The sequence below is a fragment of the Scyliorhinus torazame genome, chromosome 22, assembly GCF_047496885.1.
Source record: "Scyliorhinus torazame isolate Kashiwa2021f chromosome 22, sScyTor2.1, whole genome shotgun sequence".
Taxonomy (NCBI): Eukaryota; Metazoa; Chordata; class Chondrichthyes; order Carcharhiniformes; family Scyliorhinidae; genus Scyliorhinus; species Scyliorhinus torazame.
Window position 1 is genome coordinate 12,939,568 of NC_092728.1, and position 27,420 is coordinate 12,966,987.

Genomic DNA, 27,420 nt, shown 5'->3' on the forward strand with positions numbered 1-27,420 from the left:
TCTGTTCAGAGGGCCTGACCTGGCAAACCTCCACCTATTAGCCCTCCTCCCACAGACCCAAACTCCAACCCGTTCACTCGCACTGTACACAATCCCAATGGACCCAAACCCCATCCTATTCACTCCCACTGTGCACAATCCCAATGGACCCAAACTCCTTCCCATTCACTCCCACTGTGCACAATCCCAATGGACCCAAACCCCTTCCCATTCACTCCCACTGTACACAATCCCAATGGACCCAAACACCTTCCGGTTCACTCCCACTGTACACAATCCCAATGGACCCAAACCCCTTCCCATTCACTCCCACTTTACACAATCCCAATGGATCCAAACTCCTTCCCATTCACTCCCATTGAAAACCATCCCAATGGACCCAAACCCCTTCACATTCACTCCCACTGTGCACAATCCCATTGGACCCAAACCCCTTCCCGTTCACTCCCACTGTACACAATCCGAATGGATCCAAACTCCTTCCCATTCACTCCCATTGAAAACCATCCCAATGGACCCAAACCCCTTCCCATTCACTCCCACTGTGCACAATCCCAATGGATCCAAACTCCTTCCCATTCACTCCCATTGAAAACCATCACAATGGACCCAAACCCCTTCCCATTCACTCCCACTGTGCACAATCCCAATGGATCCAAACTCCTTCCCATTCACTCCCATTGAAAACCATCACAATGGACCCAAACCCCTTCCCATTCACTCCCACTGTGCACAATCCCAATGGACCCAAACCCCTTCCCATTCACTCCCACTGTACACAATCCCAATGGACCCAAACCCCTTCCCATTCACTCCCACTGTACACAATCCCAATGGACCCAAACCGCTTCCCCATTCACTCCCACTGTACACAATCCCAATGGACCCAAACCCCTTCCCATTCACTCCCACTGTACACTTTCCCAATGGACCCAAACCCCTTCCCATTCACTCCCACTGTACACAATCCCAATGGACCCAAACCCCTTCCCATTCACTCCCATTGAAAACCATCCCAATGGACCCAAACCCCTTCCCATTCACTCCCACTGTACACAATCCCAATGGACCCAAACCCCTTCCCGTTCACTCCCACTGTGCACAATCCCAATGGACCCAAACCCCTTCCCATTCACTCCCACTGTGCACAATCCCAATGGATCCAAACTCCTTCCCATTCACTCCCATTGAAAACCATCACAATGGACCCAAACCCCTTCCCATTCACTCCCACTGTGCACAATCCCAATGGACCCAAACCCCTTCCGGTTCACTCCCACTGTACACAATGCCAATGGACCCAAACCCCTTCCCATTCACTCCCACTGTACACTTTCCCAATGGACCCAAACCCCTTCCCATTCACTCCCACTGTACACAATCCCAATGGACCCAAACCCCTTCCCATTCCCTCCCATTGAAAACCATCCCAATGGACCCAAACCCCTTCCCATTCACTCCCACTGTACACAATCCCAATGGACCCAAACCCCTTCCCGTTCACTCCCACTGTGCACAATCCCAATGGACCCAAACCCCTTCCCATTCACTCCCACTGTACACAATCCCCATGGACCCAAACCCCTTCCCATTCACTCCCACTGTACACAATCCCAATGGACCCAAACCCCTTCACATTCACTCCCACTGTACACAATCCCAATGGGTCCAAACCCCTTCCCATTCACTCCCACTGTGCACAATCCGAATGGACCCAGGCCCCTTCCCATTCACTCCCACTGTACACAATCCCAATGGACCCAAACGCCTTCCCGTTCACTCCCACTGTGCACAATCCCAATGGACCCAAACCCCTTCCCATTCACTCCCACTGTACACAATCCCAATGGACCCAAACCCCTTCCCATTCACTCCCACTGTACACAATCCCTATGGATCCAAACCCCTGCTCATTCACTCCCACTGTACACAATCCCAATGGACCCAAACCCCTTCCCATTCACTCCCACTGTGCACAATTCCAATGGACCCAAACCCCTTCCCATTCACTCCCACTGAACACAATCCCAATGGACCCAAACCCCTTCCCATTCACTCCCACTGTACACAGTCCCAATGGACCCAAACCCCTTCCCATTCACTCCCACTGTACACAATCCCAATGGACCCAAACCCCTTCCCATTCACTCCCACTGTACACAATCCCAATTGACCCAAACCCCTTCACTCCCACTGTACACAATCCCAATGGACCCAAACCCCTTCCCATTCACTCCCACTGTACACAGTCCCAGTGGACCCAAACCCCTTCCCATTCACTCCCACTGTACACAATCCCAATGGACCCAAACCCCTTCCCATTCACTCCCACTGTACACAATCCCAATTGACCCAAACCCCTTCACTCCCACTGTACACAATCCCAATGGACCCAAACCCCTTCCCATTCACTCCGACTGTGCACAATCCGAATGGACCCAAACCCCTTCCCATTCACTCCCACTGTACACAATCCCAATGGACCCAATGGACCCAAACCCCTTCCCATTCACTCCCACTGTACACAATCCCAATGGACCCAAACCCCTTCCCATTCACTCCCATTGAAAACCATCCCAATGGACCCAAACCCCTTCACATTCACTCCCACTGTACACATTCCCAATGGACCCAAACCCCTTCCCATTCACTCCCACTGTACACAATCCCAATTGGCCCAAACCCCCTCCCGTTCACTCCCACTGTGCACAATCCCAATGGACCCAAACCCCTTCCCATTCACTCCCATTGAACTCCCACATTCTCGTTCTCACCATTTTTCGAATCGCAGCATTCGAATGGTCAGCTGCTGTTGCGATCAACTCTAGAGATTCTGAAAAAATGACCAACAATTGAGCTGTCAGAATGTGAATGGATCAGAATTCTTCATTCCCACAGTACACAATCCCAATGGACCCACACCCCCTTCCCATTCACTCCCACTGTACACAATCCCAATGGACCCAAACCCCTTCCCATTCACTCCCACTGTACACAATCCCAATGGACCCAAACTCCTTCCCATTCACTCCCATTGAAAACCATCCCAATGGACCCAAACCCCTTCCCATTCACTCCCACTGTGCACAATCCCAATGGACTCAAACCCCTTCCCATTCATTCCCACTGTGCACAATCTCAATAGACTCAAACCCCTTCCCGTTTACTCCCACTGTACACCATCCCAATAGACCCAAACCCCTTCCCGTTCACTCCCACTGTACACCATCCCAATAGACCCAAACCCCTTCCCATTCACTCCTACTGCACACAATCCCAATGGATCCAAACCCCTTCCCATTCATTCCCACTGTACACAATCCCAATGGACCCAAACCCCTTCCCGTTCACTCCCACTGTATACAATCCCAGTGGACACAAACCCCTGCCCATTCACTCACATTGCACACAATCTCAATGGACCCAACCCCTTCCCATTCACTCCCACTGTACACAATCCCAATGGATCCAAACCCCTTCCCATTCATTCCCACTATTGTCATGTGTGTGTCCCTTTAAGAGAGGTTGGTCTTCCCACATGACCTGGAGCACGGTTTCAGTGATGTCATTTGTGGGTGGAGCTGGGCTGTGGTTGTCAGGTGAGAGGAAGTGAGGGGGTTTCGTGGTTGGGGTTTTAGTTTGTTGCTTTCGACCGCAGAAGGAAATAGCAGTGTTTCTCTGTTTTTCTCGGTTTCTATTTTATAGCTGTTTCAGTGAACTGATAGCACATTGGGTGTGGAAAACTGCCGTGGTAACGTTAAAGGTAGAGTTGCTTATCGTAAGGAGTTCTGAATCTGCTGGTTGGAGGCTGGATCTCAGGAAAAGGACCAGCCTATTCAAGTGAGACTACAGTGTGCTGGGCCAAGCCCTTGTAAGGGGTTTCGGTTTATTGGATTTTGTATTGAATTGGAACAGTTACTGAGGGAGATTCATTAAGAGTTATGTACATAAATTAATGTAACTGCTGTCTGTTTTTTCATGTTTGTAATTGAGAAGAACTTCTTGTTTTATATATGTTAACTACATTCTTATAATAAACTTTACTTTGTAAAAGGACCTTGGAAGTCTGTTGAATCCCACCTGAAGTGAAAGGTTTTTGTGCTCATCCTCGCCAAATTCAACAGAAAAGTCCTCGGTCAGGTGAGCTTCATAATACACTTTGAAGTTTCTAACCCCTGGCCCGTAACACTGTGCACAGTCCCAATGGATCCAAACCCCTCCCCATTCACTCCCACTGTACACAGTCCCAATGGATCCAAACCCCTTCCCATTCACTCCCACTGTACACAATCCCAATGGGCCCAAACCCCTTCCCATTCACTCCCACTGTACACAATCCCAATGGACACAAACCCCTTCCCATTCACTCCCACTGTACACAATCCCAATGGACCCAAACCCCTTCCCATTCACTCCCACTGTGCACAATTCCAATGGACCCAAACCCCTTCCATTAACTCCCTGTGTACTCAATCCCAATGGACGCAAACCCCTCCCCATTCACTCCCACTGTGCACAATCCCAATGGACCCAAACCTCTCCCCATTCACTCCCACTGTACACAATCCCAATGGACCCAAACCCCTCCCCATTCACTCCCACTGTACACAATCCCAATGGACCCAAACCCCTTCCCATTCACTCCCACTGTACACAATCCCAATGGACCCAAACCCCTCCCCATTCACTCCCACTGTACACAATCCCAATGGACCCAAACCCCTTCCCATTCACTCCCACTGTACACAATCCCAATGGACCCAAACCCCTTCCCATTCACTCCCACTGTACACAATCCCAATGGACCCAAACCCCTTCCCATTTACTCCCACTGTACACAATCCCAATGGACCCAAACCCCTTCCCATTCACTCCCACTGTGCACTATCCCAATGGACCCAAACCCATTCCCGTTCACTCCCACTGTCCACAATCCCAATGGACCCAAACTCCTTCCCATTCACTCCCACTGTACACAATCCCAATGGACCCAAACCCCTTCCCATTCACTCCCACTGTGCACAATCCCAATGGACCCAAACCCATTCCCGTTCACTCCCACTGTACACAATCCCAATGCATCGAAACCCACTGCCTCCTCTTCCAGACGTAGTTTGGTGTTCGAATGGGAATTCTGTCTGGACCTCTCAAATGGATAATGATGATTGAAGGTATGGTTTGCGTACTTTCCGAGTCCTTCCGGTCGGGAGAGTCATTGGGTAGCTTCTTCAGGTAGTCTTTGAGCAGGAGCTCATAGCGTGGGATCCTCTGTACGGGCTCCAACATGTGATGCTGTAGCGTCAGGTTCCCACACAATTCCTCTTTCTGCAGGAAGAGTCAACAGATTAAGTAACGGTCAGGAAAATACCTCTTCATTCTCTAAGGAACGACACTTCCAACTACTCTTCTATTACCTATTCATCCAATAGGGGAATCACAACATGCATAATAGGGCTAGCACCCCAAGGGACCCCAACTACTTCCCATTCACTCCCAATGGACCCATTCACTCCTTCCCCTTCACTCCCACTGTACACACTCCCAATGGACCCAAACCCCTTCCCATTCACTCCCACTGTGCACAATCCCAATGGACCCAAACCCCTTCCGGTTCACTCCCACTGTACACAATCCCAAAGGACACAAACCCCTTCCCATTCACTCCCACTGTACACAATCCCAATGGACCCAAACCCCTTCCCATTCACTCCCACTGTGCACAATCTCAATGGACCCAAATCCCTTCCCATTCACTCCCACTGTACACAATCCCAATGGACCCAAAGCCCCTCCCGTTCACTCCCACTGTACACAATCCCAATGGACCCAAACCCCTTCCCATTCACTCCCACTATCCACAATCCCAATGGACGCAAACCACTTCCCATTCACTTCCAATGGACCCAAACCCCTTCCCATTCACTCCCACTATCCACAATCCCAATGGACGCAAACCCCTTCCCATTCACTTCCAACGGACACAAACCCCTTCCCGTTCACTCCCACTGTACACAATAATGGACCCAAACCCCTTTCCAATTCACTCCCAATCTAAATAATCCTAATGGATCCAACCCCATTCTCATTCATTCCCATTGGACACAGTCCCAATGGACCCAAACCCCTTCCCGGGCACTCCCACTGTGCACAATCCCAATGGACCCAAACCCCCTCCCGTTCACTCCCACTGTACACAATCCCAATGGATCCAAACCCCTTCCCATTCACTCCCACTGTACACAATCCCAATGGACCCAAACCCCTTCCCATTCACTCCCACTGTACACAATCCCAATGGACCCAAACCCCCTCCCGTTCACTCCCACTGTGCACAATCCCAATGGGCCCAAACCCTTTCCCATTACTCCCACTGTACAGAATCCAAATGGACCCAAACCCCTTCCCATTCACTCCCACTGTACACAATCCCAATGGACCCAAACCCCTTCCCATTCACTCCCACTGTACACAATCTCAATGGATCCAAACCCCTTCCCATTCACTCCCACTGTACACAATCCCAATGGACCCAAAGCCCCTCCCGTTCATTCCCACTGTACACAATCACAATGGACCCAAACCCCTTCCCATTCACTCCCACTGTACACAATCCCAATGGATCCAAACCCCTTCCCATTCACTCCCACTGTACACAATCTCAATGGATCCAAACCCCTTCCCATTCACTCCCACTGTACACAATCCCAATGGACCCAAAGCCCCTCCCGTTCATTCCCACTGTACACAATCCCAATGGACCCAAACCCCCTCCCATTCACTCCCACTGTACACAATCCCCACTGGCAACGCATTTAGCCCAATGAGGGACTTGGGCACAAACATTGTGTGGCTCCTCCCACTCACCTGGACATCCTGAACAATGGCTTTGAAGTGCGTGGATTTCTGCAACCAGATACTGACCAGATCCATTGCCCGGTCAAAGTTCTTCACGTACTCCCCATACATCTTCAGGAAGGGAGCAAGCTTCTGCAGAATGTCTCCCAGGCGGGGGTTCGATTCCCTGCAGGTCAGGGGTGAAGGGTGAGGAGTTACAAGGGGCAAAAAAGATGCGTATGCCATTATCACATTCTCACTTCGACATTTTCGTTCTGGGATCCAGTCCGCTCTCTCGAACCCTCAAACCATCCGCAACCCTCTGTAACCTCCTCCAGTCTCGACAGCCCTACCTATCTCTGTAACCTCCTCCGGCCCCTACAACCCTCCCTATCTCTGTAACCTCCTCCTGCCCCAACAACCCTCCCCATCTCTGTAACCTCCTCCAGCCCCGACAACCCTCCCTATCTTTGTAACCTCCTCCAGCCCCGACACCCCTCCCTATCTCTGTAACCTCCTCCAGCCCCTACAACCCTCCCTATCTCTGTAACCTCCTCCAGCCCCTACAACCCTCCCTATCTCTGTAACCTCATCCAGACCCGACAACCCTCCCTATCTCTGTAACCTCCTCCAGCCCCTACACCCCTCCCTATCGCTTAAACCTCCTCCAGCCCCTACTACCCTCCCTACCTCTGTAACCTCCTCCAGCCCCCACAACCCTCCCTATCTCTGTAACCTCCTCCAGCCCCCACAACCCTCCCTATCTCTGTAACCACCTCCAGCCCCTACAACCCTCCCTATCTCTGTAACCTCCTCCAGTCCCTCCATCCCTCCCTATCTCTGTAACCTCTTCCAGCCCCTACAACCCTCCCTATCTCTGTAACCTCGTCCAGCCCCTACAACATTCCCTATCTCTGTAACCTCCTCCAGCCCCTACAACCCTCCCTATCTCTGTAACCTCCTCCAGCCCCTACAACCCTCCCTATCTCTGTAACCTCCTCCAGCCCCTACACCCCTCGCTATCGCTGAAACCTCCTCCAGCCCCTACTACCCTCCCTACCTCTGTAACCTCCTCCAGCCCCCACAACCCTCCCTATCTCTGTAACATCCTCAAACCCCTACAACCCTCCCTATCTCTGTAACCTCCTCCAGCCCTTACAACCCTCCCTATCTCTGTAACCTCCTCCAGCCCCTACACCCCTCCCTATCTCTGTAACCTCCTCCAGCCCCTACAACCCTCCCTACCTCTGTAACCTCCTCCAGCCCCCACAACCCTCCCTATCTCTGTAACGTCCTCAAACCCCTACAACCCTCCCTATCACCTCCTCCAGCCCTTACAACCCTCCCTATCTCTGTAACCTCCTCTAGTCCCGACAACCCTCCCTATCTCTGTAACCTCCTCCAGCCTCTACAACCCTCCCTATCTCTGTAACCTCCTCCAGCCCCTACAACCCTCCCTATCTCTGTAACCTCCTCCAGCCCCTACAGCCCTCCCTATCTCTGTAACCTCCTCCAGCCCCTACACCCCTCCCTCTCTCTGTAACCTCCTCCAGCCCCTACACCCCTCCCTATCTCTGTAACCTCCTCCTGCCCCGACAACCCTACCTAGCTCTGTAACCTCCTCCAGCCCCGACAACCCTCCCTATCTCTGTAACCTCCTCCAGTCCCTCCATCCCTCCCTATCTCTGTAACCTCCTCCTGCCCCTACAACCCTCCCTATCACTGTAACCTCCTCCTGCCCCTACAACCCTCCCTATCACTGTAACCTCCTCCAGCCCCGACAACCCTCCCTATCTCTGTAACCTCCTCCTGCCCCGACAACCCTCCCTATCTCTGTAACCTCCTCCAGCCCCTACAACCCTCCCTATCTCTGTAACCTCCTCCAGCCCCTACACCCCTCCCTATTGCTGAAACCTCCACCAGCCCCTACTACCCTCCCTACCTCTGTAACCTCCTCCAGCCCCCACAACCCTCCCTATCTCTGCAACGTCCTCCAACCCCTACAACCCTCCCTATCTCTGTAACCTCCTCCAGCCCTTACAACCCTCCCTATCTCTGTAACCTCCTCCAGCCCCTACAACCCTCCCTATCTCTGTAACGTCCTCCAGCCCCTACAACCCTCCCTATCTCTGTAACCTCCTCCAGCCCCGACAACCCTCCCTATCTCTGTACCTCCTCCAGCCCCAACAACCCTCCCTATCTCTGAAACCTCCTCCAGCCCCGACAACCCTCCCTATCTCTGTAACCTCCTCCGGCCCCGACAACCCTCCCTATCTCTGTAACCTCCTCCAGCCCCTACAACCCTCCCTATCTCTGTAACCTCCTTCAGCCCCGACAACCCTCCCTATCTCTGTAACCTCCTTCAGCCCCGACAACCCTCCCTATCTCTGTAACCTCCTCCTGCCCCGACAACCCTCCCTATCTCTGTAACCTCCTCCAGCCCCTACAACCCTCCCTATCTCTGTAACCTCCTCCAGCCCCTACACCCCTCCCTATCGCTGAAACCTCCACCAGCCCCTACTACCCTCCCTACCTCTGTAACCTCCTCCAGCCCCCACAACCCTCCCTATCTCTGCAACGTCCTCCAACCCCTACAACCCTCCCTATCTCTGTAACCTCCTCCAGCCCTTACAACCCTCCCTATCTCTGTAACCTCCTCCAGCCCCTACAACCCTCCCTATCTCTGTAACGTCCTCCAGCCCCTACAACCCTCCCTATCTCTGTAACCTCCTCCAGCCCCGACAACCCTCCCTATCTCTGTAACCATTCTCCAGTCCCTCCATCCCTCCCTATCTCTGTAACCTCCTCCAGTCCCTACAACCCTCCCTATCTCTGTACCTCCTCCAGCCCCAACAACCCTCCCTATCTCTGAAACCTCCTCCAGCCCCGACAACCCTCCCTATCTCTGTAACCTCCTCCAGCCCCTACAACCCTCCCTATCTCTGTAACCTCCTCCAGCCCCTACAACCCTCCCTATCTCTGTAACCTCCTCCAGCCCCTACAACCCTCCCTATCTCTGTAACCTCCTCCAGCCCCTACAACCCTCCCTATCTCTGTAACCTCCTCCAGCCCTGACACCCCTCCCTATCTCTGTAACCTCCTTCAGCCCCTACAACCCTCCCTATCTCTGTAACCTCCTCCGGCCCCGACAACCCTCCCTATCTCTGTAACCTCCTCCAGCCCCGACAACCCTCCCTATCTCTGCAACCTCCTCCAGCCCCTACAACCCTCCCTATCTCTGTAACCTCCTCCAGCCCCTACAACCATCCCTATCTCTGTAACCTCCTCCAGCCCCTACAACCCTCCCTATCTCTGTAACCTCCTCCAGCCCTGACAACCCTCCCTATCTCTGTAACCTCCTCCAGCCCCGACAACCCTCCCTATCTCTGTAACCTCCTCCAGTCCCTAAATAGATCATAGAATCACTAAAGTGCTGAAGGAGGCCATTCAGCCCATCAAGTCTGCACCTGCCCTTGGAAAGAGCACCATACTTAAGCCCACACCTCTGTCACTACATCTCTCACTCTCGCTCTCTCTCGCCCTCCGCCTCTCTCTCTCGCCCTCCGCCTCTCTCTCTCGCCCTCCGCCTCTCTCTCTCGCCCTCCGCCTCTCTCTCTCGCCCTCCGCCTCTCTCTCTCGCCCTCCGCCTCTCTCTCTCGCCCTCCGCCTCTCTCTCTCGCCCTCCGCCTCTCTCTCTCGCCCTCCGCCTCTCTCTCTCGCCCTCCGCCTCTCTCTCTCGCCCTCCGCCTCTCTCTCTCGCCCTCCGCCTCTCTCTCTCGCCCTCCGCCTCTCTCTCTCGCCCTCCGCCTCTCTCTCTCGCCCTCCGCCTCTCTCTCGCCCTCCGCCTCTCTCTCTCGCCCTCCGCCTCTCTCTCTCGCCCTCCGCCTCTCCCTCTCCCCTTCGCTCTCTCTCTCTCGCTCTCCGTCTCTCTCTCTCTCTCTCCGTCTCTCTCTCTCCGTCTCTCTCTCTCTCTCCGTCTCCGTCTCTCTCTCTCCGTCTCTCTCTCTCTCTCCGTCTCTCTCTCTCTCTCCGTCTCTCTCTCTCTCTCCGTCTCTCTCCGTCTCTCTCTCCGTCTCTCTCTCTCCGTCTCTCTCTCTCTCTCCGTCTCTCTCTCTCTCTCCGTCTCTCTCTCTCTCTCTCCGCCTCTCTCTCTCTCCGTCTCTCTCGCTGTCCATCTCTCTCTCGCTGTCCATCTCTCTCTCGCTGTCCATCTCTTTCTCTCTCTCAGTCTCTCTCGCTGTCCATCTCTCTCTCGCTCTCCGTCTCTCACGCTGTCCATATCTCTCCCTCTCACTCTCCGTCTCTCACTCTCCGTCTCTCTCTTGCTCTCTCTCTCTCTCTCATATATATCATAGAATTTACAGTGCAGAAGGAGGCCATTCGGCCCATCGAGTCTGCACCGGCTCTCGGAAAGAGCACCCTACCCAAGGTCAACACCTCCACCCTATCCCGATAACCCAGTAACCCCACCCAGCACTGAGGGCAATTTTGGACACTAAGGGCAATTTATCACGGCCAATCCACCTAACCTGCACATCTCTGGACTGTGGGAGGAAACCGGAGCACCCGGAGGAAACCCACGCACACACGGGGAGGATGTGCAGACTCCGCACAGACAGTGACCCAAGCCGCAAATCGACAGAGCTAACTACTGTGTTACAATGCCGCCCATTCCAGGTTACTTGATTAAACATTGACACAGACATGGCAGTCTCTCTTCGTAAGTGCTTGAGGTCAATTGAATAAACAACGCCACACCCATCAGTCCTTCCTTGTAGGTTCTATTGGTTATTTGATTAAACATTGATACACACCCAGCGGACTCTCTCTATAAGTGCTCGAGGTACTGAATCAAAACACTTGTGGATCCCAATATAATTGAGAGATAATTAACACAGTCCCTGACGCCCCATCCAGCCCCTTACCCTCTCTTACCATTCCAGCATCCGCCTCTCGAGTTCAGGAAGCAGGAACTGCTGGTGGAAGCAGTAAATGGAGCAGATATTGGAGAATATGGATAAGACCACATCGACTGGGAAGGAATTTTTCGAGTGGGCCTCGTCCATCAGGCGAGCACAGAACACCTGCAGGGTGGGAGAGAGGGGCAGCAGTCACGTGCCGGTTACTGACACCAGCCAGTCCGTCGTTCGTTCAGCTGCGACTGCCCATCGGATCGCCGACCCCATACCCCTGGGAGTCAGAACCACGGGGAATCTTTCTAACGCTTGAATACAGAGAGTCGCAGCTTTTATCCCCACCACTCCGGAGACGCATAGCCCATAATCCAACCCCGACACACCCCTCAGTTCCAACGCTACGGGAATGCCGCACTGTCAAAGGGTCAGTGCTGAGGGTGCGCCGCACTGTCAGAGGGTCAGTGCCCAGGGAGCGCCGCACTGTCGGAGGGTCAGTGCCGAGGGAGCGCCGCACTGTCGGAGGGTCAGTGCTGAGGGAACGCCGCACTGTCGGAGGGTCAGTGCTGAGGGAGCGTCGCACTGTCGGAGGGCCAGTGCTGAGGGAGGGCCGCACTGACGGAGGCACAGTGCTGAGGGAGCGCTGCACTGTCGGAGGGTCTGTGCTGAGGGAGCGCCGCACTGCCGGAGGGTCAGTGCTGAGGGAGCGCCGCACTGTGGGAGGGTCAGTGCTGAGGGAGCGCCGCACTGTGGGAGGGTCAGTGCTGAGGGAGCGCCGCACTGTCGGAGGGTCAGTGCTGAGGGAGCGCCGCACTGCCGGAGGGTCAGTGCTGAGGGAGCGCCGCACTGCCGGAGGGTCAGTGCTGAGGGAGCGCCGCACTGTGGGAGGGTCAGCGCTGAGGGAGCACCGCACTGTCGGAGGGTCAGTGCTGAGGGAGCGCTGCACTGTCGGACGGTCAGTGCTGAGGGAGCGCCGCACTGTCGGAGGGTCAGTGCTGAGGGAGCGCCGCACTGTCGGAGGGTCAGTGCTGAGGGAGCGCCGCACAGTCGGAGGGTCAGTGCTGAGGGAGCGCCGCACTGTCGGAGGGTCAGTGCTGAGGGAGCGCCGCACTGCCGGAGGGTCAGTGCTGAGGGAGCGCCGCACTGTGGGAGGGTCAGTGCTGAGGGAGCGCCGCACTGTGGGAGGGTCAGTGCTGAGGGAGCGCCGCACTGTCGGAGGGTCAGTGCTGAGGGAGCGCCGCACTGCCGGAGGGTCAGTGCTGAGGGAGCGCCGCACTGTGGGAGGGTCAGTGCTGAGGGAGCGCCGCACAGTCGGAGGGTCAGCGCTGAGGGAGCACCGCACTGTCGGAGGGTCAGTGCTGAGGGAGCGCTGCACTGTCGGACGGTCAGTGCTGAGGGAGCGCCGCACTGTCGGAGGGTCAGTGCTGAGGGAGCGCCGCACTGTCGGAGGGTCAGTGCTGAGGGAGCGCCGCACAGTCGGAGGGTCAGTGCTGAGGGAGCGCCGCACTGTCGGAGGGTCAGTGCTGAGGTAGTGCCGCACTGTCAGAGGATCAGTGCTGAGGGAGCGCCGCACTGTCGGAGGGTCAGTGCTGAGGGAGCGCTGCACTGTTGCAGGGTCAGTGCTGAGGGAGCGCCGCACTGTCAGAGAGTCAGTGCTGAGTGAGCGCCGCACTGTGGCAGGGTCAGTGCTGAGGGAGCGCCGCACTGTCGGAGGGTCAGTGCTGAGGGAGCGCTGCACTGTCGGAGGGTCAGTGCTGAGGGAGCGCCGCAATGTCGGAGGGTCAGTGCTGAGGGAGCGCCGCACTGTCGGAGGGTCAGTGCTGAGGGAGCGCCGCACTGTCGGAGGGTCAGTGCTGAGGGAGCACCGCACTGTGGGAGGGTCAGTGCTGAGGGAGCGCCGCACTGCCGGAGGGTCAGTGCTGAGGGAGCGCCGCACTGCCGGAGGGTCAGTGCTGAGGGAGCGCCGCACTGTGGGAGGGTCAGTGCTGAGGGAGCGCCGCACAGTCGGAGGGTCAGCGCTGAGGGAGCACCGCACTGTCGGAGGGTCAGTGCTGAGGGAGCGCTGCACTGTCGGACGGTCAGTGCTGAGGGAGCGCCGCACTGTCGGAGGGTCAGTGCTGAGGGAGCGCCGCACTGTCGGAGGGTCAGTGCTGAGGGAGCGCCGCACAGTCGGAGGGTCAGTGCTGAGGGAGCGCCGCACTGTCGGAGGGTCAGTGCTGAGGGAGTGCCGCACTGTCAGAGAGTCAGTGCTGAGTGAGCGCCGCACTGTGGCAGGGTCAGTGCTGAGGGAGCGCCGCACTGTGGGAGGGTCAGTGCTGAGGGAGCGCCGCACTGTGGGAGGGTCAGTGCTGAGGGAGCGCCGCACTGTCGGAGGGTCAGTGCTGAGGGAGTGCCGCACTGTCGGACGGTCAGTGCTGAGGGAGTGCCGCACTGTCGGAGGGTCAGTGCTGGGGGAGCACGCACTGTCGGAGGGTCAGTGCTGGGGGAGTGCCGCACTGTCGGAGGGTCAGTGCTGAGGGAGTGCCGCACTGTCGAAGGGTCAGTGCTGAGGGAGCGCCGCACTGTCGGAGGGTCAGTGCTGAGGGAGCGCTGCACTGTCGGAGGGTCATTGCTGAGGGAGCACCGCACTGTCGGAGGGTCAGTGCTGAGGGAGCACCGCATTGTCGGAGGGTCAGTGCTGAGGGAACGCCGCACTGTCGGAGGGTCAGTGCTGAGGGAGCGTCGCACTGTCGGAGGGTCAGTGCTGAGGGAGCGTTGCACTGTCGGAGGGTCAGTGCTGAGCGAGCACCGCACTGTCGGAGTGTCAGTGCTGAGGGAGTGTCGCTCTGTCGGAGGGTCAGTGCTGAGGGAACGCCGCACTGTCGGAGGGTCAGTGCTGAGGGAGCACCTCACTGTCGGAGGGTCAGTGCTGAGGGAGCGCCGCACTGGTGGAGGGTCAGTGCTGAGGGAGCGCCGCACTCTCGGAGGGTCAGTGCTGAGGGAACTCCGCACTGTCGGAGGGTCAGTGCTGAGGGAGCGCGGCACTGTCGGAGGGTCAGTGCTGAGAGAGCGCCGCACTGTCGGAGGGTCAGTGCTGAGAGAGGGCCGCACTGTCGGAGGGTCAGTGCTGAGGGAGCGCCGCACTGTCGGAGGGTCAGTGCTGAGAGAGCGCCGCACTGTCGGAGGGTCAGTGCTGAGGGAGCGCAGCACTGTCGGAGGGTCAGTGCTGAGAGAGCGCCGCACTGTCGGAGGGTCAGTGCTGAGGGAGCGCCGCACTGTCGGAGGGTCAGTGCTGAGGGAGCGCCGCACTGTCAGAGGGTCAGTGCTGAGGGTGCGCCGCACTGTCAGAGGGTCAGTTCTGAGGGAGCGCCGCACTGTTGGAGGGTCAGTGCTGAGGGAGCGCCGCACTGTGGGAGGGTCAGTGCTGGGGGAGCTCCGCACTGTCGGAGGGTCAGTGCTGAGGGAGCGCCGCACTGTCGGAGGGTCAGTGCTGAGGGGGCGCCGTACTGTCGGAGGGTCAGTGCTGAGGGAGCGCCACACTGACGGAGGGTCAGTGCTGAGGGAGCGCCACACTGTTGGAGGGCCAGTGCTGAGGGGGCGCCGCGCTGGGAGTTACCTTGTCCAGTAGGTAAAGCCTCGAGACATAGGCCTTCTCTGTGAGCAGCAGCTCATTGGCGATGTTGAAAACCTTCTGCTGACTGGTCAACTGTCGAGGGAGAGATGGAGTTAGCCACAGAGACTGTCCCCTTCCCACCAACTCTGCGTCCCCTCATTTTCCCGACTCTCCCTCCCCTCTGTTTCCTCCTTTACTACCCTCCGCTTCCCCTCATCCCTCTTTCTCTCCCATGTTGTGTTCTTTACCATTTAAAGTTGTAAATTCCTGGTACCATGTTGTTCTCTATTCTGCTTTCCCTGGATGGCTCAGATGCGTAGTGTTGGATAACGAAGACAAAGCTTTGTTAACAAACAAAACTATAAATTTATCACACTACTAAGATTCGTTAACATTCCAAAAGTATAAGGTTTCTATATTAAACTATGCTATCTCTAACTAACAGAACTACCAAGCACACAACTGCTCTCTATCCCATGCCTCACCTTCTTCTCACTCCCAAAATCCCAAATCCACATGATATATATATGACTGTTCTGTGGTTCCCTCTAGTGGTAAGATGCATTATCATTACCTTGTTAACTCTTTATGTCCCAGTCAATATACATATCATTACATCCCCACTCAGTTTGTTTGCATTCCCCTCCACCTTCCCCACTCCTCCTTCACTCACTCACCCTCAAGACATCCACCAATCCACCCCCCCGCCCCCGCAACACCAAACAGGGGTAACAGAGACAAGAGGCTAGGGAAGAGGAATGGAGAAGTGGGCGAGGGGGAGAGGGAGAGGGGGGAAAGAGAGAGGTGGCGAGGGTGAAGAGATGGAGTGGGAGAGAGAGAGACAGGAGAGAGAGAGAGGAGGGAGAGGGAGCGAGAGAGGAGGTGTGTGAGAAAGAGAGAGAGAGGGAGAGAAAGAGAGGGGGAGGGAAAGAAAGAGAGAGACAGATATAGAGAGAGAGAGGGAGAGAAAGAGAGAGAGGGAGAGAAAGAGAGGGAGAGAGAGGGAGAGAAAGAGAGAGAGAGTGAGAGAAAGAGAGGGGGAGAAAGAGAGAGAGAGGGAGAGAGACAGAGAGAGAGAGAGGCAGAGAGACAGATGGGAGAGAGAGAGAGAGAGAGAGACGGGGAGCTAGAGAGAGAGAGATGGGGAGATAGAGAGAGACAGGAGAGAAAGAGGGAGAGAAAGAGAGAGAGAGGGAGAGAAAGAAAGAGAGAGGGAGAGAAAGAGAGAGAGAGAGGGAGAGAAAGAAAGAGAGAGGGTGAGAAGGAGCGAGAGAGACAGAGAGAGAGAGGGAGGGTAGAGAGGGTGTTAAAGGGGGGGATGTGGGTAGATAAGGGAGGAAAGTGAGTGAGATGGGTTTGGGGAGTGGGAGGGGGGAAAGAGGGAGGGACAATGGGGATAAAGGGGATCTTATCGATGGAAGCAGTATGAGAGGGGAGCAGCGTGGATTATCGGGAGAGTAGGGGAAGTGAGAAGGGCAGCTTGCACCCAGTTCTGCTGGCTGATTGTCACTCACGTTCGCAGAGTCCTGCCGCTCGGCTTGGGGAGGCCTCACTGATCCCGCATCCTCGTCAGCACTGCCCTCCTCCAGGTCACTGTCGGCCTCCGAGTCACGGGGCGACCACCTCCGGGCCCGGACAAGGTGGGGGGGACACGGCGGGACCCCCACGGGGGGCCTGCAGACCCCCTCGGGCCCCTCCTCCGGGGCGAAGCAGAGCTCGTCGCTGTTGCAGGGGGAGCTGAGGCTGCCGATGCCGCTGTCGCGGTTCGAACGCTTGGCGGAGGACGAGCGAGTGGAGGAGCAGGAGGCGGAGGAGGAGGTAGTGGACGAACAGGTGGAGGTGCCTCCTCCCTCCGCACCGCTCCCCCCAGCCTCCGAGCCCTCCACAAAGTCCAGCAGCCGATTGGCCGTGTCGCTCATGCTGATCCCCGACTCCAGCGAGTTTAGGTGGTCCAATTTCGGAGTCCTGGAGATTGCCGAGAGCACACACACCCCCTCGGCTGAGTGGCTGAGATTCAACCAGTTCATTTCCACAGCGAGAGGGATGTGTTCCCTGCGGAGAGACAGAGAGAGAGAGAGAGAGAGGCACACATCAGAATAAACCTCCATCTCCATCCCGGGACAGGTACAGCACGGGGTTAGATACAGAGTAAAGCTCCCTCTACACTGTCCACATCAAACACTCCCAGCACAGGTACAGCACGGGGTTAGATACAAAGTAAAGCTCCCTCTACACTGTCCCCATCAAACACTCCCAGCACAGGTACAGCACGGGGTTAGATACAGAGTAAAGCTCCCTCTACACTGTCCCCATCAAACACTCCCAGGACAGGTACAGCACGGGGTTAGATACAGAGTAAACCTCCCTCTACACTGTCCCCATCAAACACTCCCAGGACAGGTACAGCCCGGGGTTAGATACAGAGTAAAGCTCCCTCTACACGGTCCCCATCAAACACTCCCAGGACAGGTACAGCACGGGGTTAGATACAGAGTAAACCTCCCTCTACACTGTCCCCATCAAACACTCCCAGGACAGGTACAGCACGGGGTTAGATACAGAGTAAAGCTCCCTCTACACTGTCCCCATCAAACACTCCCAGGACAGGTACAGCACGGGGTTAGATACAGAGTAAAGCTCCCTCTACACTGTCCCCATCAAACACTCCCAGGACAGGTACAGCATGGGGTTAGATACAGAGTAAAGCTCCCTCGACACTGTCCCCATCAAACACTCCCAGGACAGGTACAGCACGGGGTTAGATACAGAGTAAAGCTCCCTCTACACTGTCCCCATCAAACACTCCCAGGACAGGTACAGCATGGGGTTAGATACAGAGTAAAGCTCCCTCGACACTGTCCCCATCAAACACTCCCAGGACAGGTACAGCATGGGTTAGATACAGAGTAAAGCTCCCTCTACACTGTCGCCATCAAACACTCCCAGGACAGGCACAGCACGGGGTTAGATAGAGAGTAAAGCTCCCTCCACACTGTCCCCATCAAACACTCCCAGGACAGGTATAGCACGGGGTTAGATACAGAGTAAAGCTCCCTCTACACTGTCCCCATCAAACACTCCCAGGACAGGTACAGCACGGGGTTAGATACAGAGTAAAGCTCCCTCTACATTGTCCCCATCAAACACTCCCAGGGCTGGTACAACTCGGGGTTAGATACAGAGTAAAGCTCCCTCTACACTGTCCCCATTAAACACTCCCAGGACAGGTACAGCACGGGGCTAGATACAGAGTAAAGCTCCCTCCACACTGCCCCATCAAACACTCCCAGGACAGGTACAGCACGGGGTTAGATACAGAGTAAAGCTCCCTCTACACTGTCCCCATCAAACACACCCAGGAAATGTACAGCACGGGGTTCGATACAGAGTAAAGCTCCCTCTACACTGTCCCCCATCAAACACTCCCAGGACAAGTACAGCACGGGGTTAGATACAGAGTAAAGCTCCCTCTACACTGTCCCCATCAAACACTCCCAGGACAGGTACAGCACGGGGTTAGATACAGAGTAAAGCTCCCTCTACACTGTCCCCATCAAACACACCCAGGACAGGTACAGCATGGGGTTAGATACAGAGTAAAGCTCCCTCTACACTGTCCCCATCAAACATTCCCAGGACAAGTACAGCACGGGGTTAGATACAGAGTAAAGCTCCCTCTACACTGTCCCCATCAAACATTCCCAGACAGGTAGAGCACGGGGTTAGATACAGAGTAAAGCTCCCTCTACACTGTCCCCATCAAACACTCCCAGGACAGGTACAGCACAGGGTTAGATACAGAGTAAAGCCCCCTCTACGCTGTCCCTACCAAACACTCCCAGGACAAGTACAGCACGGGGTTAGATACAGAGTAAAGCTCCCTCTACACTGTCCCCATCAAACACACCCAGGACAGGTACAGCATGGGGTTAGATACAGAGTAAAGCTCCCTCTACACTGTCCCCATCAAACACTCCCAGGACAGGTACAGCACGGGGTTAGATACAGAGTAAAGCTCCCTCTACACTGTCCCCATCAAACACTCCCAGGACAGGTACAGCATGGGGTTAGATACAGAGTAAAGCTCCCTCTACACTGTCCCCATCAAACACACCCAGGAAATGTACAGCACGGGGTTCGATACAGAGTAAAGCTCCCTCTACACTGTCCCCCATCAAACACTCCCAGGACAAGTACAGCACGGGGTTAGATACAGAGTAAAGCTCCCTCTACACTGTCCCCATCAAACACTCCCAGGACAGGTACAGCACGGGGTTAGATACAGAGTAAAGCTCCCTCTACACTGTCCCCATCAAACACACCCAGGACAGGTACAGCATGGGGTTAGATACAGAGTAAAGCTCCCTCTACACTGTCCCCATCAAACATTCCCAGGACAAGTACAGCACGGGGTTAGATACAGAGTAAAGCTCCCTCTACACTGTCCCCATCAAACATTCCCAGACAGGTAGAGCACGGGGTTAGATACAGAGTAAAGCTCCCTCTACACTGTCCCCATCAAACACTCCCAGGACAGGTACAGCACAGGGTTAGATACAGAGTAAAGCCCCCTCTACGCTGTCCCTACCAAACACTCCCAGGACAAGTACAGCACGGGGTTAGATACAGAGTAAAGCTCCCTCTACACTGTCCCCATCAAACACACCCAGGACAGGTACAGCATGGGGTTAGATACAGAGTAAAGCTCCCTCTACACTGTCCCCATCAAACACTCCCAGGACAGGTACAGCACGGGGTTAGATACAGAGTAAAGCTCCCTCTACACTGTCCCCATCAAACACTCCCAGGACAGGTACAGCATGGGGTTAGATACAGAGTAAAGCTCCCTCTACACTGTCCCCATCAAACCCTCACTCTCTGTCCCGCTCCCAATCATTCCCTCAGTGGTTGTTCTGACATTGGAATGAATCCACCATCCTTCCCAAGGCAGAGGCTGATAGAGGCTGCTGTGGCATGTAGGCCTCGTGTGACCCTGCGACCTTCCAGCCTGGCGCAGAATGACCAAAAACTCTAATGAAAGCTCGTTCTGTGAAGCAGAGAGCCTTGGGCAGCCCCCCTCCCCCTCCCCCCCTCCCCTCACCCCCCCCCTCCCCTCACCCCCCCCCCTCCCCTCACCCCCCCCCCTCCCCTCACCCCCCCCCCCTCCCCTCACCCCCCCCCCCCCTCCCCCCCTCCCCTCACCCCCCCCTCCCCTCACCCCCCCCCCCTCCCCTCACCCCCCCCCCCTCCCCTCACCCTCACCCCCCCCCCCCTCCCCTCACCCCCCCCCTCCCCTCACCCCCCCCCCCCTCCCCTCACCCCCCCCCCCTCCCCTCACCCCCCCCCCCCCTCCCCTCACCCCCCCCCCCCCTCCCCTCACCCCCCCCCCCCTCCCCTCACCCCCCCCCCTCCCCTCACCCCCCCCTCCTCCCCTCACCCCCCTCCTCCCCTCACCCCCCCCTCCCCTCCCCCCCCAAATCTCCCACGTACCTCACACCTTTATGCCAGCACCAGGAACATAGGCCCCACATAGGCCCGAAACAGGACATAGCCGAGCGGGGTGGGGAATGTGGAGCATTACACAGATGTACCCCACCTCTCACCTTCCCTACCCCCCCCCCTTCCCCCTCGCACACCCACCCCCCTCCCCCCCGCCTCAGGGCGAGCAGAGGGTAGGGAGATAACGTTTAGACCGGCCCTCGCGTCCCCCGGTCCTACCTTTCAAACTTCTCGATGAGGGTGGAGACCCGGGCAAGCGCCCCCGCCTCCCGGCTGACCCCAGGCAGAGGTTGGGGACCCCTGGGGTCAGCAGGCAGAGGTCGGGAGGGTGCAGGTGGGATAGGCTCTGGCACCAGGGAGCGACGGAGGTGTGACGGTTTGGGAGGCACTGAGGAGAGAGAGAAACAGATGAGGATGAGAAAAAGAGCACAGGCCCCCATCCTCAGACACTCCCTTCAAAACAGGACACATTGCTGGCTTACCCTTCTCGCATTCCGTCTCTCTCTCTCTATCTCTGCATCTGTCTCTCTCTCTCTTCCCCGTGTGTCTCTGTCTCTCTGCCCTCTCTCTCCGTCCCTCTCTCTGTTTCCCTGTCTCTCTCACTCTCTCGTTCTCTCTATCTCCGCATGTCTCTCTCTCTCGTCCCCATCTGTCTCTCTCTCTCTCTGCCCTGTCTCTCTCCCCTCTCTCTCTCTCTCTCTGCATCTCTCTCTCTGTCTCTCTCCGTCTCTCTCTCAATCTCTCTGCCCCCCTCTCTTTCTCTGCCTCCCTCTCTCTTTCTCTGCCCCGTCTCTCTCTCTCTGCCCTGGCTCTCTCCATATCTCTCCGTCTCTCTCTCAATCTCTCTGCCCCCTCTCTCTTTCTCTCTCTGCCCCCTCTCTCTTTCTCTGCCTCCCTCTCTCTTTCTCTGCCTCCCTCTCTCTCTCTCTCGCCCCCGTCTCTCTCTCTCTCGCCCCCGTCTCTCTCGCTCTCCCCCGTCTCGCTCTCTCTCCCCCGTCTCGCTCTCTCTCCCCCATTTCTCTCTCTGTCTCTCTCCGTCTCTCTCTCTCTGCCCCCTTTCACTTTCTCTCTCTGCCTGCCTCTCTTTCTCTGCCCTGTCTCTCTCTCTCTGTCTCTCTCTCCTTGTCTCCCTCTCTCCCCGTCTCTCTCTCTCTCTCTGCCCCCGTCTCTCTCTCTCTCCCTCTGCCCTGTCTCCCTCTGCCCCCGTCTACCTTCCTTCTCTCTCCTCCTGTCCCACCCCCACTGTCTTATGCTTGGCCAATCAGAGCCACCTTGCCGACCAATCAGCATTCTTTCCTCTTAGGTATGAATTGCGGCCATCCCCTGAAATTTGGTGTTCTTGTGTTTGTCCTGAACATTGAACGATGAAAAGATTGGGCTTGCTGTTCATGCACCTCAGGGGACAGAGAGACTGACGTCCAGACGGACTTTAATGAACAAGTTGGGGTTTTTAAACAACAATTGAGCATTTCTTTGTTCATTACGAAGAAGACATGGCAATTTATTTGATATATTCCGGCTAGCCCACTAAATTTATTTTGTATATTGCGGCCAGCACTCTGAACTCGGTGTACGTGTTGGTGGGATTTGAGCCTCAAGCCTCCAGGGCGATAGGCTGGGAGAGAAAGCCGGAGACATTCCTGCCCATGTGACCTTCCAGGGAGGCCAACGTGACACAATGAAACTCACCTTGTGGTTTGGAGCCCAGCGATCTCCTGCCGGGCGAAGGCCTCTCCCCGGGAGTTCCTGGAGGCGTCAGGCAGATGGGTAGCGGGGTGGCCGGGCCCTCGGGGCGGGCACAGGCGCGACACTCCTCGAGGCATGGGCTGGCCTCCAAGGACAAGCTCTTGACCAGCGAGTGGGGCGCGGGGACACCTGCAGAAGGGGTTGGAGTGAGGGGGGGGGGGGTGGAAACAAGAAGAGGAGGAGGTTAGCTCAGAAGCCTGCCGAGTAGGCCCGGGTTCACCACGGCAACCAGAGCGCAAGGCCTTCTGGGCGATGCCGCACAAAGTCTGCTCGATCGAAAGAGGCGGAGAGGTTTAAGGGCAGGAGTTTCAGAGCTTGGCTCCCAGCACTGGAGCCCCTCTGTCCTCAACCGCAACCCCCACTCCACCGTCGGTCACCCCACCACCTCCCCTGCCCACTGCCCCCACCCCATCCCACCACACCCCGGCCTTCTATCGGGCTGCATCATCAGCCTGGTACGGCAACTGCTCGGCCCAGGACCGCAAGAAACTTCAGAGAGTCGTGAACACCGCCCAGTCCATCACACGAACCTGCCTCCCATCCACTGACTCCATCTACACCTCCCGCTGCCTGGGGAAAGCGGGCAGTATAATCAAAGACCCCTCCCACCCGGCTTACTCACTCTTCCAACTTCTTCCATCGGGCAGGAGATACAGAAGTCTGAGAACACGCACGAACAGATTCAAAAACAGCTTCTTCCCCACTGTCACCAGACTCCTAAATGACCCTCTTATGGACTGAACTGACCTCTTCACACATCTTCTCTACTGAGTAGTAAGTACTACACTGCTGCATGCTGCACCCGATCTCTAAGCAATTACATTGTGCATTTATGTATGTCCCATGATTTTCATGTATGGGATGATCTGCCTGGACTGTGCGCAGTACAATACTTTTCACTGTATCTAATCAATCTTTCACTGTCGGAGGGTCAGTACTGAGGGAGTGCCTCACTGTCGGAGGGTCAGTGCTGAGGGAGCGCCGCACTGTCGGAGGGTCAGTGCTGAGGGAGTGCCGCACTGTCGGAGGGTCAGTGCTGAGGGAGCGCCGCACTGTCGGAGGGTCAGTGCTGAGGGAGCGCCGCACTGTCGGAGGGTCAGTGCTGAGGGAGGCGCCGCACTGTCGGAGGGTCAGTGCTGAGGGAGCGCCGCACTGTCGGAGGGTCAGTGCTGAGGGAGCGCCGCACTGTCGGAGGGTCAGTGCTGAGGGAGCGCCGCTCTGTCGGAGGGTCAGTGCTGAGGGAGCGCCGCACTGTCGGAGGGTCAGTGCTGAGGGAGCGCCGCACTGTCGGAGGGTCAGTGCTGAGGGAGCGCCGCACTGTCGGAGGGTCAGTGCTGAGGGAGCGCCGCACAGTCGGAGGGTCAGTGCTGAGGGAGCACCGCACAGTCGGAGGGTCAGTGCTGAGGGAGCACCGCACTGTCGGAGGGTCAGTGCTGAGGGAGCACCGCACTGTCGGAGGGTCAGTGCTGAGGGAGCGCCGCACTGTCGGAGGGTCAGTGCTGAGGGAGCGCCGCACCATCGGAGGGTCAGTACTGAGGGAGCGCCGCACTGTCGGAGGGTCAGTGCTGAGGGAGCGCCGCACGATCGGAGGGTCAGTGCTGAGGGCGTGCCGCACTGTCGGAGGGTCAGTGCTGTGGGAGAGCCGCACTGTCGGAGGATCAGTGCTGAGGGCGTGCCGCACTGTGGGAGGGTCAGTGCTGAGGGAGCGCTGCACTGTTGGAGGGTCAGTGCCGAGGGAGCGCCGCACTGTCGGAGGGTCAGTGCTGAGGGAGCGCCGCACTGTCGGAGGGTCAGTGCTGAGGGAGCGCCGCACTGTCGGAGGGTCAGTGCTGAGGGAGTGCCGCACTGTCGGAGGGTCAGTGCTGAGGGAGCGCCGCACTGTTGGAGGGTCAGTGCTGAGGGAGCGCCGCACTGTCGGAGGGTCAGTGCTGAGGGAGTGCCGCACTGTCGGAGGGTCAGTGCTGAGGGATCGCCGCACTGTCGAAGGGTCAGTGCTGAGGGAGCGCCGCACTGTCGGAGGGTCAGTGCTGAGGGAGTGCTGCACTGTCAGAGGGTCAGTGCTGAGGGCGCGCCGCACTGTCGGAGGGTCAGTGCTGAGGGAGCGCCGCACTGTCGGAGGGTCAGTGCTGAGGGAGTGCCGCACTGTCGGAGGGTCAGTGCTGAGGGAGCGCCGCACTGTCGGAGGATCAGTGCTGAGGGAGCGCCGCACTGTCAGAGGGTCAGTGCTGAGGGAGCGCCGCACTGTTGGAGGGTCAGTGCTGAGGGAGCCCCGCACTGTCGGAGGGTCAGTGCTGAGGGTGCGCCGCACTGTCGGAGGGTCAGTGCTGAGGGAGTGCCGCACTGTCGGAGGGTCAGTGCTGAGGGAGCACTGCACTGTCGGAGGATCAGTGCTGAGGGAGCGCCGCACTGTCAGAGGGTCAGTGCTGAGGGAGCGCCGCACTGTCGGAGGGTCAGTGCTGAGGGAGAACCGCACTGTCGGAGAGTCAGTGCTGAGGGAGCGCCGCACTGTCGGAGAGTCAGTGCTGAGGGAGTGACGCACTGTCGGAGGGTCAGTGCTGAGGGAGCGCCGCACTGTCGGAGGGTCAGTGCTGAGGGAGCGCCGCACTGTTGGAGGGTCAGTGCTGAGGGAGTGACGCACTGTCGGAGGGTCAGTGCTGAGGGAGTGACGCACTGTCGGAGGGTCAGTGCTGAGGGAGCGCCGCACTGTCGGAGGGTCAGTGCTGAGGGAGCGCCGCACTGTCGGAGGGTCAGTGCTGAGGGAGAACCGCACTGTCAGAGGGTCAGTGAGAGAGGAATGCCTCGAAAATATGGAGCTTAACGACCAACAGGTTATGCCTCTCATGACAAACATACAGTTACTGAGGGAGCGGCAAATTGAGGGCTGAGGTAGCAAAGCTGCCTGTGGTGAACGTATTGCTATTACAATTCACCACTGTATTGTATTGTATTGAGTTGATGCCCTTGTGGGCTCCGCCTGTGGCTCCGCCCCCTCGGGGGTGGTATATAAATCTGCAGCCTGTAGGCGGCACTCAGTACAGTGCAGTCGCAGGCAGGCACAGGTCTAGCTTATTAAAACCACTGTTCACTTCTACTAATCGTCGTGTGAATTGATGGTTGCATCAATTTAATAAGCTAAGATATCGCTATGGAAGCCGCCCTCACACCTGATTGACTGGAACTCGACCCACAGGCAGCTGAAGCAAAAGGAATTTTCTCGCACAGGCTCCGCTGTTTTGAGGCCTACCTCGCCGCCTCCTCCTCGCCCGCCGTCACCGAGGCGCAGAAGCGGAGTCTCCTCCACGCCCGGATGAGCCATAGAATCTCCGTACTAATCGAAGACGCGACCGCGTACGCAGACGCGGTCGCGATCCTGAAAAGACATGACGGGAGGCCGGTGAACGAAATGTTCGCGCGGCATCTCCTCACCACACGTCGTCAACGCCCCGGGGAATCGCTGGAGGAATACCTGCGCGACCTGAGGGTACTCGCTCGAAACTGTAACTACAAGGACGTCACGGTCTCGCAGCACATGGAACTCTCCATCCGGGACGCCTATGTGGCTGGCGTCCGGTCCAACTATGTCAGACGGCGCCTGCTCGAAAAGGGCGCCCTCGGCCTAGAAGAGACGGTAAAACTATCCACCTCATTAGAGGTAGCCTTCCAGAGCCCAAATGCTTTCCCCTCCGACCATGTGATTTCCTCGTGGGCGCCGGAGGCGCGACCGTCACCCGACCCGAGGGTGTCCCAGGCCAGTGCCGCGCGGCTGCCCGCCCAACCCGGGGGGCGGGGGGCCGCCTTGCTATTTCTGCGGTCAGAACCAGCACCCCAGGCAGCGTTGCCCAGCTCGGAGCGCGACCTGCAGCGACTGCGGCAAGAAAGGACAGTTTGCCAAAGTCTGCTTGGCCCGGCCCAAAGTTCCAAAATCGCAGGCCCGACTCACAGGCCCCACAGACCCCGCAGCGTGGCTGCCTGCCTGCCGGTACCGCCCCCTTCTGACGCGTCATCCACCTTCTGCTCTCCGTGGGGGCCGCCATCTTTAACTCTACCCGACACGTGCGACTCATGGGGGCCGCCATCTTGGCCGCCATCTTGGGACCACTCTGATTACATCTACCATGCCGGCTACCCGCAGCTCGGCGCTGTCACTTTCGACCAGTCACGGCCCAAGCACCTCAAGAACTCCATGATGACCGTCCGGGTCAATGGGCACGAAACACACTGTCTGTTTGACCCTGGGAGCACGGAGAGCTTCATACATCCGGACACGGTAAGGCGCTGTTCCCTCCAGATTTCCCCCGCATCCCAAACAATCTCCCTTGCGTCCAGATCACATTCAGTGCAGATCCGGGGGTACTGTGTCGCGAACCTCGCGATACAGGGCGCCGAGTACACCGATTTTACACTCTATGTCCTCCCCCATCTCTGCGCTCCTCTCCTGTTAGGACTGGATTTCCAGTGCAACCTCAGGAGCCTGACCCTGAAGTTCGGCGGACCCCGACCCCTTAAGGTCGCCCCCCTCGCTCTTCGCGAACCTCACCTCCGACTGTAAACCCGTCGCCACCAGGAGCAGGCGGTACAGTGCCCAGGACAGGACCTTTATCAAGTCGGAGGTCCAGCGGCTCTTGAGGGAGGGGATCATCGAGGCCAGTAATAGCCCCTGGAGAGCCCAGGGGATGGTCATCAGGATCGGGGAAAAGAACCGGATGGTTGTAGACTACAGTCAGACCATAAATCGGTACACGCATCTCGTACCCGCTTCCCCGCATAGCGGATGGTTAATCAGATTGCACACTCCTGGGTTTTCTCCACGGTGGATCTGAAGTCCGCATACCACCA

The 27,420-nt window shown here is 57.0% G+C and overlaps 1 protein-coding gene across 1 annotated transcript in view; it reads right to left on the reverse strand.

The window, feature by feature from the left end:
* The window catches only part of fgd1 (FYVE, RhoGEF and PH domain containing 1), a 138,216-nt gene that overhangs the window by 89,672 nt on the left and 21,124 nt on the right, over positions 1 to 27,420 (reverse strand). The window contains exons 2-9 of the mRNA XM_072489010.1: positions 22,528 to 22,713; positions 21,058 to 21,226; positions 16,854 to 17,391; positions 15,343 to 15,432; positions 11,770 to 11,918; positions 6,865 to 7,021; positions 5,187 to 5,325; positions 2,775 to 2,833 (exon numbers count right to left, since the gene is read on the reverse strand). Coding sequence (XP_072345111.1) covers positions 2,775 to 2,833; positions 5,187 to 5,325; positions 6,865 to 7,021; positions 11,770 to 11,918; positions 15,343 to 15,432; positions 16,854 to 17,391; positions 21,058 to 21,226; positions 22,528 to 22,713 — 1,487 coding nt within the window. The remainder of the gene's footprint in view (positions 1 to 2,774; positions 2,834 to 5,186; positions 5,326 to 6,864; positions 7,022 to 11,769; positions 11,919 to 15,342; positions 15,433 to 16,853; positions 17,392 to 21,057; positions 21,227 to 22,527; positions 22,714 to 27,420) is intronic.